This window comes from Oryzias latipes, chromosome 20 (genome assembly GCF_002234675.1).
Source record: "Oryzias latipes chromosome 20, ASM223467v1".
Lineage (NCBI taxonomy): Eukaryota > Metazoa > Chordata > Actinopteri > Beloniformes > Adrianichthyidae > Oryzias > Oryzias latipes.
Genome location: NC_019878.2, coordinates 1,694,772 through 1,710,471, shown reverse-complemented (window position 1 = coordinate 1,710,471; position 15,700 = coordinate 1,694,772). Strand labels below are relative to the sequence as shown.

Sequence of the window (15,700 nt, the reverse complement as noted above, 5' to 3'; positions counted from 1 at the left end):
TGATTGACTCAGGTTGAACTGTTACTCATCCTGATAGAGTGGAACCGCCTCACAGGTAAACTTAACCTTAACCTGACTTCAGAATCCTTGTATCCCATGCACACATGAAGCTCTTCATCTTTGAAGGATTAAGGCGAAGTGGGTTAGGGAAAAGTGGAGCAGCACCATAGAGATTTGTGTAATAGAATCTAGGTCTGCAGTGATTCATTGAAGGTCAGAGTAATAATGAGCTTGTTTGCTCTTTTGGCCCTCGTAAAGAGAAGGCTAGGATGTGTACACCTGTGCACGTGTCTGTGTGAATATCTGACACTGTTCTTTTGGTCCCTCAGAGCCCCCAGTGCCGATCGCCCCACCACAGCTGACAGCTGTTGGTGCCACTTACCTGTGGATCCAGCTCAATGCGAACTCCATCAATGGGGACGGACCCATCATTGAGAGAGAGGTGAGGGCTCCTTTGTTGGATCTGGCCCCTCCCCAAGTGACCAGTCTGAAGGACACTGGGAGATTTCTGGACCCAAACCTCCATTGTGTTTACCTACATTTGGCCTAGAGTGTCTGTGCTGTCTACAGACGCCCCTCTTCCATTATCCTGGCCATGTGCTTGGCTCATTTGTTTGACTCAGAGAACAGCAGACAAACGGTGGGGAATGTGCCACGGGTCCAGATAGTTCTTTAGAGCAGTGGTCTCCAACCTTCTTCAGGCCAAGGAGCAGTTTAATGTCAGATAGTATTTTCACAGAATGGCTGAAGTGGGCTTCCTGGTTTTTTTAGCCTCCAGTTTCTCTAAAGCTTTGAGTGTAAACTTTGTCTTCACCCTCTGTAAAATATATGCAGCTGCTTTAAACTTTATTTGTTCACTAGATTTCACGTAGGAACCAATAAAATGTCGTCTAGATTTTCCTTTAACCCAGAACTGTCAAAGTGGAAGCTAAAACATCAGGCGCCAGCTTCAGCCCTGGTTGATTTTTAACACACAACGGATAAATACAACAAAAACGTCACAACAACTTCTATTTTCTAAATATTATAATAAATGTGGATCCACCGATTAAAAAAACTTTATTGGCAGCATCTCTGTAACATTAGACAGCTGGGTAGTGAATATTCTGCATTATTATTATGGTCTGTGGGAACAGCTGTCAAAAAATACACATCTTTGGAATAAAGATTCCTGGTTTTAGTCTATTACTTGCAGATTTTTTATTTTGAAGGCTCTTCTTTTGTTTTCTCATTGGCTCTTTTTTCCCAAAATACATTTTTTTAAACAAGTTGTTTTTTTTAAAACTTTGATAGCTTGAGGCCTTCAATGTTAGCGGTCGGTGCAGCCGCCTCAAGAAAGTAGCGGATGTTTTTCAGCACGTGACCGAGTGAATGTGTCGGATATGGTGGAGAGCATCCAGTAGTTTTTCAAAATAAAACTTCCTTCAGAATCAGATCAAAAATAAAACAGTTGTGTTCTTTTCTGTGCGGCCAGTACCAACTGTCCCACAAACCGGTATCAGTCCGCAGCTCGGGGTGGGGGACCGCTGCTTCAGAGAAAGACAAGGTGGGGTGGGCAGATGTTCCGCCCAAGGTTTCCAAATGAGCGGTCCGGTCCGGTCCGGTCCAGTGCAGCCGGTATTTTCCGTTATAAAATGGACCCATTAAGCTAGACAGAACCGTAGCATTTTTGGACCCCCGTTGGTTGTTGGTTCTTAGAAAAATGGAATGGACTGTTTAGGGCGGAGCTACTGTTGAAAGCCATTGACTGGCTGAAGGTCATTATGACAAAAGAAAGCGACTGTATTCCTCTTTGCCGCCTGCAATCTTCTCTCAAACGACATAAAATGCTTAGTATTAACGAAGAACCAAAAGCCAAGCAGAAAAAATGAGCTGCTTTTTGTTGCTTTTGGTGGCTTCACCCCGCATTCGCCGTGCCGGTCCAACTTTGAGTGGGAACGCTCACCTGAATTGCCTGGACCATTCTAAACTGGACCAGACTGCTCAGTGGAAACAAAGCTTTGGATGAGCACAACTTAGCTAGACCCGACTTAAAGTTCTGACCTTCAGCACCTCAGACAGCTCCGACCTGTGCTTATATTTGGTTTCAGGTGGAGTACCGGACTATGGCAGGCACGCTAATTGACACTACACCTGTGGATAAGCCCACCCATAAGATTGGACACCTTGACCCTGACACTGAGTATGAGATCAGTGTCCTGCTCACCAGACCCCTGGAAGGAGGCACAGGAAACCCTGGACCTGTTCTCAGAGCCAGGACTAAGTGTGCGGGTGAGTCAGATCAGGTCACATGACTCAGTCTTGCAGACAATCAGGGCAGTTTGCTGTATTTGGGTTTGTTCTGGGGCTGCACGCCCGCACACCTCACAAGATGATTAATGCTTCGGTTGTTAACAGGCAGGGCTAAGCTGTGTTGGCGTAACAGTCCCACTCTGATCTTTCTAAAAGTATTCCCAGTGACCCTGGTGTGGTTTTCCTGGACAACCGGGTGGCAGCACATGTCACTGTTCTGTGCAGCAGCTCCAGCAATTCCTTCTACGCCATCTCCAAAGCATCTTGAAGGGTACAGGAATGGGGACTGGTCATTCGTCAGCTCGCTCTAAACGTCAACATGTGAGGATTGACCCTTTTTGTCAGGGTTTCAGTCTCAGAGGCCAAAACCTGGAGGGGCTCAACTGTCAGTCTCCGTTTATTTATCAGCTTCGAACACGAAACAGCAGGCTGGTTAAAGTGTCCAAAAGCTGCCGAAGAGCTTGAACTAAAGCTCTGTTTTCACTCTGTTCTGCTGGACTGAGAACCAACGGACTCTTCATCTGTGAGGCACACAGCCAGCTGAAGCGCCTTCATGTCCGGTGATCAGCCCACGGCCCAAGCCAACAGTTCAAATTGGGCATAGAAGGTTCAGGCGTTTTCATCAGTAGCTGCTTGCACAGAGCGCCACCATCTTTCTTTATGTCTGATTGGATGTCACTTCCGTCTGGTCTTATGTCTCTTCCGTGGGCATCTTTTGCGCCGGCACCATCGTAGGCTTTATGACTTGCCTTCCTCATTCATTTATTCACGCATCACACCCATCCCTACCCCTTATATTAGCTCGCTCCTCCAGCCCCTATCCACACTAACCCAATCACAGTCATCTTCCATACAGTGCACCAATCTAAACACACAGCCACCTAACACTAACTGAGATTAGCAACACACAATACATTAACACAACTTAGACAACGCTGGTCACTACAGCCTTTTCCAAAATCTATTGTAATCCATTTATTGTAGCAAATGATCCTTTACTACATCGCGGGTCACCTTTCTCAGTCTTGCAAATGTTTCTGTGCCTTTTTGTCCTCTCTCTCCACAAAGCACTGTATTCTGCATCCTGATTGGCTGATTATCTTGTCAACCACTCTCATTCAGCTCGCCAGTCACAGCACATAAATCTTTGACCGCGATCATGTTTTCATTCTGTGATGGTGGATTTATTTTTCTATGAAGGTTTGAACTTTGAGATTTTTAGCAAGAGGGAAAAGTGTGAAAATGTTCATGTCTGCCTAATTTTTTATTTTTTTTATTTTCTATTTTTTTATAATTTTTATTTAAGTGAGACCACAAAAAAACTAAACTAAACTAAACAAAACAAAACAACAACAAACTCTGGAACAAACAGATTTGACAAACACAGACAACTACCAATACTAACACATGAAGGCAGGAGATAAAAAAATAAAAAAGGAAGTGTGTGTGTGTGTATGTGTGTGTGTGTGCGTGTGTGCGTGCGTGCGTGCGTGTGTGTGTGCGTGCGTGCGTGTGTGTGTGAGATTGAGGTTCACTCTGCCTTTTGGCCTGATGGCCCTCGTCTGTTTTCTAAGTCTCTCTTATTTATTCATATTACTGCCTCTCAATTATGAATAAGCCTGGATGTGCATGTGTGTGTGCACGTGAGTGCACATGTGTGAGTTCAATAATAAATGGCTGTGTCCATCATACATGCCTTGGCGCTCAGTGAGGCGTCTCAGTGTGGTGACAGACAAACAGTCTTCCTCCTCCCCATGACTCGCTGTAGAGTCTCTGACCTGCTGGATCCTGAACGGCAGGAATGACCTACAGGTTCAGAATGAACTAGAGCACTCTGGCATGGGGGGCCGGGACACGCGCAGTGTTTGGTTCTGCTCCCCAGACGGGTTCTGGGAGGTCCAATGAACCTGCCACTGGTTCGTGACTCCAGGTCAGGATCATAATAGGCCTGCACAACAAATCGCAATTTTAACTGATAAATAAAACAAGATGAATTCATAGGACCTGAATAAAACGGTATTTCATAAATATAATAACATTTGAATCCACTGTGTTTTAGCAGCGTCATATTACAGAAAACTGTCTCCTGCCAGATGCTGAATCCTCATGAGAGCTGCAGCTCTAATGTCAATGAAATAAAATGACAATAAAGACGTGTTCATAACTTTATAAATAACTTTTATGCTATTTCATTTTCTCAAAGAAAAATCCGAAAAAAGTTCAAAAAGTAAAACAGTTTGCTTTGAGTTCTTAGAGAATTCACAGGATGTTGACAAAAATGTTCATCAATTGATGTTTGTTCTGTAAAACCTGAAAACAGAAAATATTTGCAGGACTTTTTAACTGGAATGGATGATGATAGCTCCCCATGACCTCCGATCACATCTCTACGTTGACTTTACATTGGAACTGGTCGCCGCCGACCCGTGAATAGAGCTTTACGACCAGAAAAAAGATGATGGTAATTGGAAGGAGGTACATTTCTAAAGAAGAAAACCTTCCTGCAAACACAAACAGCATCTGAGCATTGGTCATAGAATAAAAGCTCCTGTGTGTTTTTGTGTTAACATCCATTAAAGTGTATCTGGTGTCGGTCGGGGCTTTCAGCAAACATCAGATAAATATTGCACTTCTTTCTCTCTTTCCACCTCTGATTTTCATGCTTCGTTCCTTACTGTCATTTCAGCTTTTATCTCATCTATTTCTGTCTGTGCTTTTATCATTTTATTTCTCTGTCTGTCTGCCCCCACTATGTTCCTGAACCTCCATTCAACTGCTCTTAAGTACTGGACGGGCTCATCAGGGTGTAGGTTAACATCTGGATTTTGATTACACACTTGAAAGAAGGCAACACACAAATAACTTTTATAGCTGAGGGGCCAGGGTTGGTTTGGATGTCCTGACCAGGAAGTTGCACATTAGATGTCTGTTTATCATTTTAAACCAACCACAGTCCCCATCCCCACCCTGGACTGGACTCGCTGTTTTTCCGCCTCACTGTCATTTCAGTTTTGGTCACTGTCCTTGCTCATCTCCATCAGTTGTGTACTCTCAGGCAGGCTGAATCAGGATTTGCAAAGGCCTGTACCTAATCACAGGACATGAACCTGGAGCCGGTCCTGTCATAAGAGGAATCAAAACCAAGACAGCAATGACATCTTCATTTATGGACCAGAAAGAGTAGATAGGCTCTGTAAGGTGGAGGAAACGTCCTCATCAGTGGTTTTCAGGCTTGTGTTCTCTTAAGGACTCGCTGGATTTTCTTTCTAAGGATCAACAAGATGATTAAGACCTTTCTTGCAGCACACCGGTTGGGTCATGCTGGGCTGGCCCCACCTCAGGTAGACGGCTCGCTGTCTCAGGCTGTGTTCAGACCGGATACATTTGGTTCGCTGTAAGGGGAACCAAAGTTGATTTTCCGATAATCCAGCTCAAATTTTCAGCCTGAAACACCCAGGCGGACTCTCAGACCCATCTTTGGAGGTGGTCTTGGTTCGTTTCCAATCAGACTGAGCTTCGGTTTTGCTCTGAGATTCATCAGTCTGAATACGATCCGTCTTCGGAGCGTAACAAGTTAACCAAAACGGCCACCGTAGCTGGTAGTCACATGATGTAAAAAGCGTAGAAAAGAAGCCGTGGACAATTGTGAAGCAACGATTGTCGTGTTATCAAACAAAAAAGGGTCCAACTGTTTTTAGAATGTCTATTTTAACACCTGAAAACGATACTTCCATGCTTTTTTCTGTCTTGTTACACGTCACGCGCACGGTGCTGCTGTGACATCATCCTAAAAGCTACTTCATAGTTTCTTAACAGAATTCTGTGAAAACAATGTCATAACACCACAACGATGAGACACATCCACTCATTGAAGTGAGGTCGGATTAATGCAGGCTCATTGAAACAACTTTCAACGTGACAGATATTGTTTCTCATGGTTTTCCTGTCAATCTATATGTCATAAACACTCATCAGAGTACCTTCATAGTCATCTTCTTGCCATTACCCACCCTGCAGCAGGACCCCATTGGACCAAAAAAAGCATATAAAAATTGTTATGCCTGACGTTGATAGAGGCATTTAAAATTGGTCAGTGAAATATGGCGTATACTTAAATAGCGCTTTCCTACCTACAAGGTCCAAAGCGCTTTACAGTCACAGACCCATTCACCCAGTCACACACGCATTCACACACTGGTGGCAGCTCCACTGCCAACCACAGGCGCCCGCCTACCACAAGAGGCAAGTTCAGTGTCTTGCCCAAGGTCACTTCGACACATGGGTGTGCAAGGCGGGAATTGAACCTACAATCTTACGATCATGGTCGACCGCCAACATTTGAATAAACTATCTCGACAAGGACTACAAAGACTTAAATGATTTCTGTCTCTGGTTGCTTTGATCCGGCCTCATAATTCGTGACCAATGAGTGAAGAGATCTTTAGTCATGTGGTTTTGTTCAAAGCTTTAGTCTGGAACAAGAACGTCCCCTTGACGCCAATCTGAATACAGAGCATACGCAAGGTTCAGGACTTGATCTGGAACAAATAAACGCGGACTGGTTCTAGACCAACAGATTATTCCAGTCTGAAAACACCCTCTAATTCCACTCTACATACCCTATCACCTAACCTGTGAATAATGTTTTGGACTGTGGGAAGAAGTCAAAGTGCCCGAAGGAAACCCACGCATGCACAGGGAGAACATGCAAACTCCACACAGAAAGGTCCAAGCTGGGATTTGAACCATGGCCTTCTCTCTGTTAGGCGCTAACCACTGCACACTAGTTCCTCTCATAACCTCTTTTTTGTCTTTACCATGGTTTTCCCCTTGCTCTCAGTGCTCAAGTACACCTAACATGCATGCCGATACAAGGGGCAGGGTTGACTCCAGTAACAGCTTGTGCTCTCAGGACTTCTATTAATAATAATAACAATAATGGATTGGATTTTTCTGCTCTTTCCCAGACGCTCAAAGTGTTTACAATGTTCTGGAGTCCGGGATCATGTGCTGCCTTGCTAAGGCACCCTTTGGCAAAGCTTCAGGGATCACACTGAAGCGATCCCAACCACAGCCGTACTCTGGGGCCAGATAGGTTCTGGCACAGCCTAACTGATGTGCTGAGAGTTGTCTCAAAGGCTGATGGGAACTCAGCTGGACAGTGAATGCATCATTCCCTCTAAAAGTTCTCCTGAGGATCTTTCTGTCCTTCAGACTCTTTCTGCATCTACAGTCTTCAGGAAAAATCCCTGACAGCAGCAGCTCAATGGAAATGTCATGCTGAGGGCACACACATGTACATGTGTGCATGCAAGCATTCATACACTAATATGCTCAGACAGAAAGGATGGGATTTAAAGGGCCTATACCAGGGGTCGGCAGCCTTTACCACTCAAAGAACCACTTGGATCAGTTTCCCACAGAGATGAAACACTGGGAGCTGCAACAGCCTTTGGAAAACCTGGTGTTTCCAGTGAACGGCATCATTTCACTGGTTTTCACTCGTTATTCACTACTCAATCAACCACATTCAACATGTACTGTCTTTTTATAAGAACTTTCCATCCCATAACAGACTCTGGTCTGTATTAACAGCTGCAGACACGCCCCCTTTGCGTTCACGCTGCTCTCCTCCTCCCTCCCACTCCCACATCCCGACAGTGTTAACGGCACCACGACAATCTTAAAACAGAATAATTGTTTTAAAAAAACCACTGGGAGGAAATAGCCAGGTTGCCGACCCCTGGTCTATACCATGCAAAATCAACATTTTGAGCTTTGAACTGGTTTCTTTCCTATCTTACAGATCAATACTTTTATGTAAGTTCAAGAAATCCTCGAAACAAGTTGTGGGGTTCCCCAAGAGTTGATTTTAGGTCCAATACTTTTTAATTTATGAATGTTTCCTCTTGGGGAGGTCATCAGGAGACACGGCGTTGACTTTCACAGCTACGCTGATAATACACAGCTTTACATCGCCGTGTCTTCTGATGACCTTGAACCTGTTAACACTCTTTTAAACTGGATTTTAGATATAAAGTCGTGGATGGCAAAAAACAGCTCAAGCAGGACAAAACTGAAGTTTAAATCATTGGTCCTGAAGAAAAGAGAGAGATGATTTTAACAAACTCAGGAATTTTAAACCATTTCATTAGCTGCGTTTACATGGACAAAAGTAATCGGAAAGAACGCCTGATCGGAAGAAAAATGCGTCATGTATACGCTGCCCCGATCAGACTCGTTCGGATCAAAATTTCTTTCCGATCGCGCTAGGTGGGTTATGCCGATTGTTGATCAGATCGTGTTCCATATAAACGGTTCATTCTGATCGTGTGTCACTACTGCTCTGGTTTAACGTCATGCATAGATGGTGTTTCGCTCCACAGAAAGCTTTGGAGCTCAAACAGGACCGACCGATCACAGACAAGGTTCACTCGTGTGGAGCAGCCGGACCTATAGCTTTGTGTTTGCGGACGGGGCGGTGGTGCTTTGTTTGTTTGCGCTCCGGGGGGGAGGGTTCCGACCCGCCGCTCTGGGTTAGCGGCTGCCGGACTCAGGAGAACCGTGTGTCCGGGCAGAGCTCAGACCATCAGCTCACTCAGCGGCTTTGGGGCGGTGTGTGAGCTGTTCAAAACAGAAATGTCGCTCAGTCCTTAGAAACAGTTCAAACAATCACGTGGATTTGTGTTTCCAGTGGTGTCCAGGCAAAATAAAGGCTGATGTTATTACCACATATTTACGTGCAGCCAAGATGCAGACTGCGACATTTCCCGCATCAATTTTGTGTTCATCAACAAGGTTAATGTTGTTAGCGTGTGTTAAATTTTGAATTTTAATCCGACCATTGATCCGATTAAGATATTTTACACATGTAACTGTGACTAATGTGTACCTTTTGACTCTGAACTGAGTTTTATTCCTCACATCAGGAACGTTGTGAAAACAGGATTCTATCATCTTAAAAACATTGCCAGAGTCTGCCCATTCCTCTCTCTCTTACAGCACAGAGGTGGTAATGCTTTTCTTTTTGATTATTTTAATGCCTTGCTCTCTGGTTTACCCAAAAAGTCTGTTTCAAACCTACAACTATTACAGAACCTGTCTGCTTTTAAGATACTCACGGACGCTGCGTCCTCCTGCACTGGCCTATTAGTTGTTCCTAAGGTGAGGACCAACACACATGATGAGGCCTCATTCCACCATTACGGTCCTCACCTCTGGAACAGCCTGAGAACCTCAGGGCTGCAGAGACTATAGAGGTTTGTAAGAAGAGGCTAAAGACCCATCCTTTCAATTTCTCTTTTACATAACTTTTGTTATTGTTTAATTAATCATTCATCCATCCATCCATCCATCTTCTTTACCGTTTATTCCCTTTCAGGGTCACGGGGTTGTCGGAGCCTTGGGCGTAGGCAAGGGACGCCCTGGACAGGTCGCCAGTCTGTCGCAGGGTGGAATATCCTCAATCACACACCCATGCACTCTCACACTCACACCTATGGACAATTTAGAGTTGCCAATCAACCTATGAGGCATGTTTTTGGACAGTGGGAGGAAGCTGGAGATCCCGGAGAAAACCCATGCATGCATGCACGGGGAGAACATGCAAACTCCACACAGAAAGGTCCCCCATTGATGTTGTGTTTTTTCATGTCCCCCAGCCGGGACTTGAACCAGGGGCCTTCTTGCTGTGAGGCAAGAGCGCTAAGCACTGCGCCACCGTGCAGCCCTTAATCATTCATTCATTCATCTATCTTGTTAACTGTTAAATCCCTTTCGGGATCGATAGGGAGCCTATCCCTATCCACTTGCGGGCGAATGCTGTGGACATCCTGGACTGTTCACCATTCTGTCGCAGGGCCACAATCACCCAAACATGTGCTCTCACATTCACACCCAGGGACAATTTAGAGCAACCAATTAACCTATGAAGCATGTTTTTGGATGGTGGGAGGAAGCCGGAGTCCCCGGAGAAAACCCACACATGGACGGGGAGAACATGCAAACTCCACACAGAAAGGTCCCCCATTGCTGTTCTGTTTCAGGCCCCCCAGCCGGGACTTGAACCAGGGGCCTTCTTGCTGTGAAGCAAGAGCTCTAACCACTGCTCCACTATGCAGCCCATTCCTTAATTATTAAATCTTTATCTATTTATCAATTTATCTATTGTCCCTTTTTAATACAGTTTTTACTTAAACTGTATAGCAAATTCCTTTCTTTCAAGCATCGACTGACTTTTTCCACTAAAATTTCGGAGGAAAACGTTGGGAAAGTATTAAATATTGACCAGTTTGAACTGTTTATTAGTTTACCACATGCACTCTCATTCACATTCTTCTGTTTGCTCTCCACCCCAAGTCACCACACAATGACACTTGTTGTCCGGGGGCTACTGTGTGGTGTGTTATCTGTATTAGATACCAATTTGTAAAGTTTGGAGGTAACCTTTGAGTTGTCAAGGTCCATGAATTGTGTAACTGTAGGCGGGAGTTCTTACCTTGTTGTAATCCCCCCCCTCCTTTACATTTCTTTAATTGTTTTTCTATTTTTTTGTAACCTTGTTCCCAATCTCTAATATCCCACTCTCTCTCTTTCAGCTGGTCCAAAAAATGGGTTGGGGTTAGCCTCAAAGGCAAAAGGGGTTTATACAAATATACCAGTGATGGGCCGTCAGGGCCTTCAAGGCCTTCTAAGAAGGCCTAAGAAATAGCTGAATCATGTGTCAATCATATTTTGTCCATGCATACTCATTAAATAATCCAAATGTTCTATCCATTCCCTTTAATATGTTTATGGTGGTCATGCTGCTTCCAGAAAGACGTATTTTCACAATGGAGCATTTAACCAATCGCATTTCAGCTGTCCTTTGTTGCCAGGCAGAGTAAGAGCAAAGAGGGCTTCCCTCTTTGCTCTTACTCACACAACTCACACAACTCACACAACTGGACAGACTGGGCTCTCAGCACTGGCCTTGATGGAACAAAAAAGACCTCTTGCATGGTCCGTCACTGAAATATACACTTGGCGTGAAGAAAGCTTCATTTCCCTCTACTGTAACAGTGACATCTGTCAGACTCTAGAGGCCCTCAGCTTCAGCCTGTTTGCTCAGCTGTTGGACAGGACAAGTAAAAAAAAAGACGAAGATCTTTTGTGATGCAGTAGCAGCAGCTCTGCAGCATCAAGCTTTTCTGACTGTAAACATTTGTGTGTGTGTGTGTGTGTGTGTGTGTGTGTGTGTGCACGTTTGTTGGTGCCAGATCCTCTGCATGGCCCGCGTCAGCTGGAGGTAGTTGACATTCAGTCCAAACAGGTGACTGTTCGCTGGGAGCCATTTGGATACAACGTGACTCGTTGTCACAGGTACAACCTGACAGTGCAGTACCGCTACAGGCCTGCAGGGGGACCCAGCAGGTAAGCAGGAGCCCAGCTGTGGTTAACAGTGCTTCACAAAGCAGGCTTAACTTGTGTCCTGTACAGGGAGCCAGTGAAGGAGGAGGCTCGAGAAGAGGTGGTGTATGACACTTTGAGCAGCGTGCACACCGTGCGTAACCTTCTGCCTTTCACCAACATCAGCCTGATGCTCGTCCTGAACAACCCTGAGGGCCACAAGGAGAGTCCAGAGCTTCTTGTGCTGACTGATGAAGATGGTACGAAAGCAGGACTGCCACTGACCTGCAGCAGAAGGAGGTGGGGTTCATTTGATGTGAAATAAATAAGGGTTGTCATGGTGATTCCAGTTCCCGGGGCCATTCCTGTGGAATCCATCCAGGGCCGGAGCTATGAGGAGCAGATCAGTCTGAGCTGGAGGGAGCCTCTGCAGACCTATGGCCTCATCCGGCAGTACGAGGTGAGAAACCCTCCGAGTCTTAAAACTGATGATCAGAAAGACGTGGATGCAGGGATGATGATGATGATGATGATGATGCAGGGATCAGAGCATCGGGGAATGCTGCCAGCCTCCTGAGCTAGTTTGTGTTTGAGCTTTACTGTGGTGGGACCGTCCACGGTTGGACATGTTTCACCTACGCAGTTAGCGCTGGCCAGAGGAGCTGTCCCTAGTGGGTTTCAAACTCTATGTAGCCGCTGTCTCTCATGTTCTCCCCACTAATGAACAGAATTTTGGTGTGGGAAAATAGCAGAAAAAACAAAAACATCTGTATGCCACTGGCACAGGAGCCATGGAAATGTGTTTGGAGACTTTCAGGGGGATAAGTTTGGTCTTTACCCCACAAACATGTTATCAGCCACAAAATCAATGATATCCCTTTTGAAATACTGTGAAACACTTTTTACATGAGATGACATTTTTTTAAAGTCTTGTTTTTTTGGTGTTGCACATTTACTCAGACATTTAGGAAATATTTATCTGTGTAAAGATGATAAATAATTTTATGGTCATATTAATTTAGGATATTTTAATAATGGGAAAATTAACATTGAGAAATTTAAATAGTTAATTTTCTCATATTTATGAATAAATATTAGACAAATGTAAATATGCTAGCAGGGTTTTATGTTTTTCACAAACTGTAAAAAAGTATTAAATTCTGCATTAACAGAAACACGTTTAATACCGTTAAAGTTTGGTTTCTTTTGAACTTCAGAAAATAATTAATTATTTTCTAATTTCTTGAGTCTTTCCGCCTCCAGGTAAGTTTAATAACCTGTGGTTTTACTCTAATAAATTTGCTCTACAGATGAAATGTCATTTATTGTAGGATGTTCTGGATGTGCGATATTTGTCAGTAGAAGTCGTACAAAACAACGTCCAAGGTTTAGATGAAGCAGACAGCCATCGCCGCCTTAGCCGTTTGGGTATCTAGCATCGGTTAGCACCACCTGCTTGTTCCTCCATTAAAAAAAGAAATCCCATTTTCCTCTTCCATAGATTAACTACAAAGCCCTGAGCTCCTTCGACACCGACTTTGACTTGTCCAATCAGAGCAGCAAGATCTTCAAACTGGCCAATGAGACGACTCACATGTTTGGCGGCCTCTACCCAGGCTCCACCTATTCCTTCACAATAAGAGCGGCCACTGTGAAAGGCTTTGGCCCTCCAGTCATCACACAGTTCACCACCAGGATTTCAGGTACGCCGGGGGGGGGTGTCATTACAAATGTGAGGATGAAAGGATAAAAAATACATGTTTCCAGCAGTTTCTTTATTGTTATGAATGACAAAACAGCCGTTGTTTTAGCTGAGGTGCTGCTTAGTGCTTAAAGAAGCTTGGATTGATGAATTCTTAACCCCTTGACGCCTGACTTGTGTTCCAATTCTGATAACATGTTTTTTATTCTTCCATCCATCCATCCATTTTCTGTACTGCTTTGTCCCTTTCGGGGTCACGGGGCTGCCGGAGCCTATCCCGGCTACTTGGGCGTAGGCAGGGAATGCCCTGGACTGGTCGCCAGTCTGTCGCAGGGTAGAACATCCGCAATCACACACCCATGCACTCTCACACTCACACCATGGACAATTTAGAGTTGCCAATTAACCTATGAAGCATGTTTTTGGACAGTGGGAGGAAGCCGGAGACCCCGGAGAAAACCCACGCATACACGGGGAGAACATGCAAACTCCACACAGAAAGGTCCCCGATTGATGTATTTTTCATGTCCCCCAGCTGGGACTTGAACCAGGGGCCTTCTTGCTGTGAGGCAAGAGCGCTAACCACTGCACCACCGTGCAGCCCATTTTGTGAATGCTAAATAAAGTTAAGATAGTAAATTTGACTTGAGCACATTAAATAGATATGGTTGCTAATCGGGAACAAGCAGCATCTACCGTATGATTAACAAAATACTTTTTACCCATCTTCAGCAGGAAGAGATTTTTATTCATGCAACACAGTTTTTTCCAGAATTTTCACTTTAATGACTGACAGAACTAATAAACTATGAACTACAACAAAAAACACAAAACTAAATGGAATTGTCCATTTAATCCAGAAAATATCCGTTGCTTCAGTCTGGTTGTGAAATGCATAAATGCTGTTTTCTTGTGGGCACAAATGAATGTTGCATTCTCCACATTTGAGTCTGGCTCTTATTGTGAAAATCTCCAGCTTTGACACCCATTTACTACCACATCTCAGCATCTGGGAGGACTTCCTGTGCTGGAATGACTTTGGCTGGACCTCAGCGGTTCTTCCTCTCAAACTGCTGTCCAACAGACAGGAGGAGCTGCTGGATTCCCAGCTGCTGCCTCGTTGTTCATTATGCGTCTCATTGTCTTCATCACTGCTGCTGATTTTATCTCATGATGTAGAAAAGAGAAAACAATTTAGAAAAGAGCAGCATTTTCATGGATTCCATGTATTTACACAGTCATTCATAAAGATCATGATCTAGGGTTGGTGGTCTTGCATAAAAACTCAGGGATGCCACTGGGCCCAACACAGCAACCGTCACTGAGGGCCTGGTTCCCCCCACCAGGGATGGGGTAGGGGACAGAAAATCAGTGGTCCAGCCTTCCTTCTGGAACGTGTGTGTGATACTTGCCGGCCGCCTGCCCAGACCCTGGCCTGGATCCTGACCATCCTGTCTCTCCTCTGATGCGCTCATGCCTGTTATGGACTCTTGCCTTCCTGACCCTGATTTAGCTGAGATTTAGATTTTGCTTTTAGCTGAGCTAATAAACCTGCTGCATTTGGATCCAGCCGTCTGCCTGTTCTTGGGACAGTTGTTATTTTTTTCTCATTTTCAATTCCTGCCTAACTCGATCAGGCTCCGGAGACAACAGAGGACGCTGGACATCTCCATTCATTTAACTTATTTTATATTCCACCAGGAATAGACGAGAGCTTGATAACCTTCAAATAAACAGAACATAATTAAACAGATTTTAGAAATTAGGGATGGCCCGTTTGACCCGGACGCTTTGGCACTTGTTTCACGTTCGTAAAGTAGAGTGGTTTGGCACAATGTTTCTGGGCGTGTGTCAACTAGCGCAGATCACGTTGTAGATGAAATATGAAGCGGCGAATGCATTGTCTGGTGGAACCAGGGTTTAGATGTCACTTCTGTTTTAACAGTTGGGCGCTATTCTCTGTAAATATAAATGAATCCCAAACAACGTTTCCCCACCAGTTCTGTCGTTTCCCCTGTATCGGAATCAACGTCAGTTCATCGCACTGTACCATGGTTCCTGGTAAAAAATGTTTTGTGAATAAGGATCATTTTAACTTGGTTAGATAGTTCAATGGTCCATGTGTGTTTTATGGATCTGGAGAAGGCGTTCGACTGCATCCCCCGTGGTATCCTGTGGGGGGTGCTCTGGGAGTATGGGGTCCGGGGAGCCTTACCGGGGGCTGTCCTGTCACTGTATGACCGGAGCAAGAGCTTGGTTCGCATAGCCGGCAGTAAGTCAGACTTGTTCCCGGTGCATGTTGGACTCCGGCAGGGCTGC

General features: G+C 44.8%; 1 protein-coding gene across 14 annotated transcripts in view; it reads left to right on the top strand.

The window, feature by feature from the left end:
- LOC101160890 (receptor-type tyrosine-protein phosphatase mu) overlaps positions 1-15,700 on the top strand; it is a 156,686-nt gene that overhangs the window by 59,471 nt on the left and 81,515 nt on the right. For all 14 annotated transcript variants that reach the window (XM_023949905.1, XM_023949900.1, XM_023949902.1 and 11 more), the window contains exons 8-13: positions 330-442; positions 2,091-2,271; positions 11,550-11,703; positions 11,770-11,939; positions 12,030-12,139; positions 13,181-13,382. In XM_023949905.1, the coding sequence (XP_023805673.1) occupies positions 330-442; positions 2,091-2,271; positions 11,550-11,703; positions 11,770-11,939; positions 12,030-12,139; positions 13,181-13,382 (930 nt within the window). The remainder of the gene's footprint in view (positions 1-329; positions 443-2,090; positions 2,272-11,549; positions 11,704-11,769; positions 11,940-12,029; positions 12,140-13,180; positions 13,383-15,700) is intronic.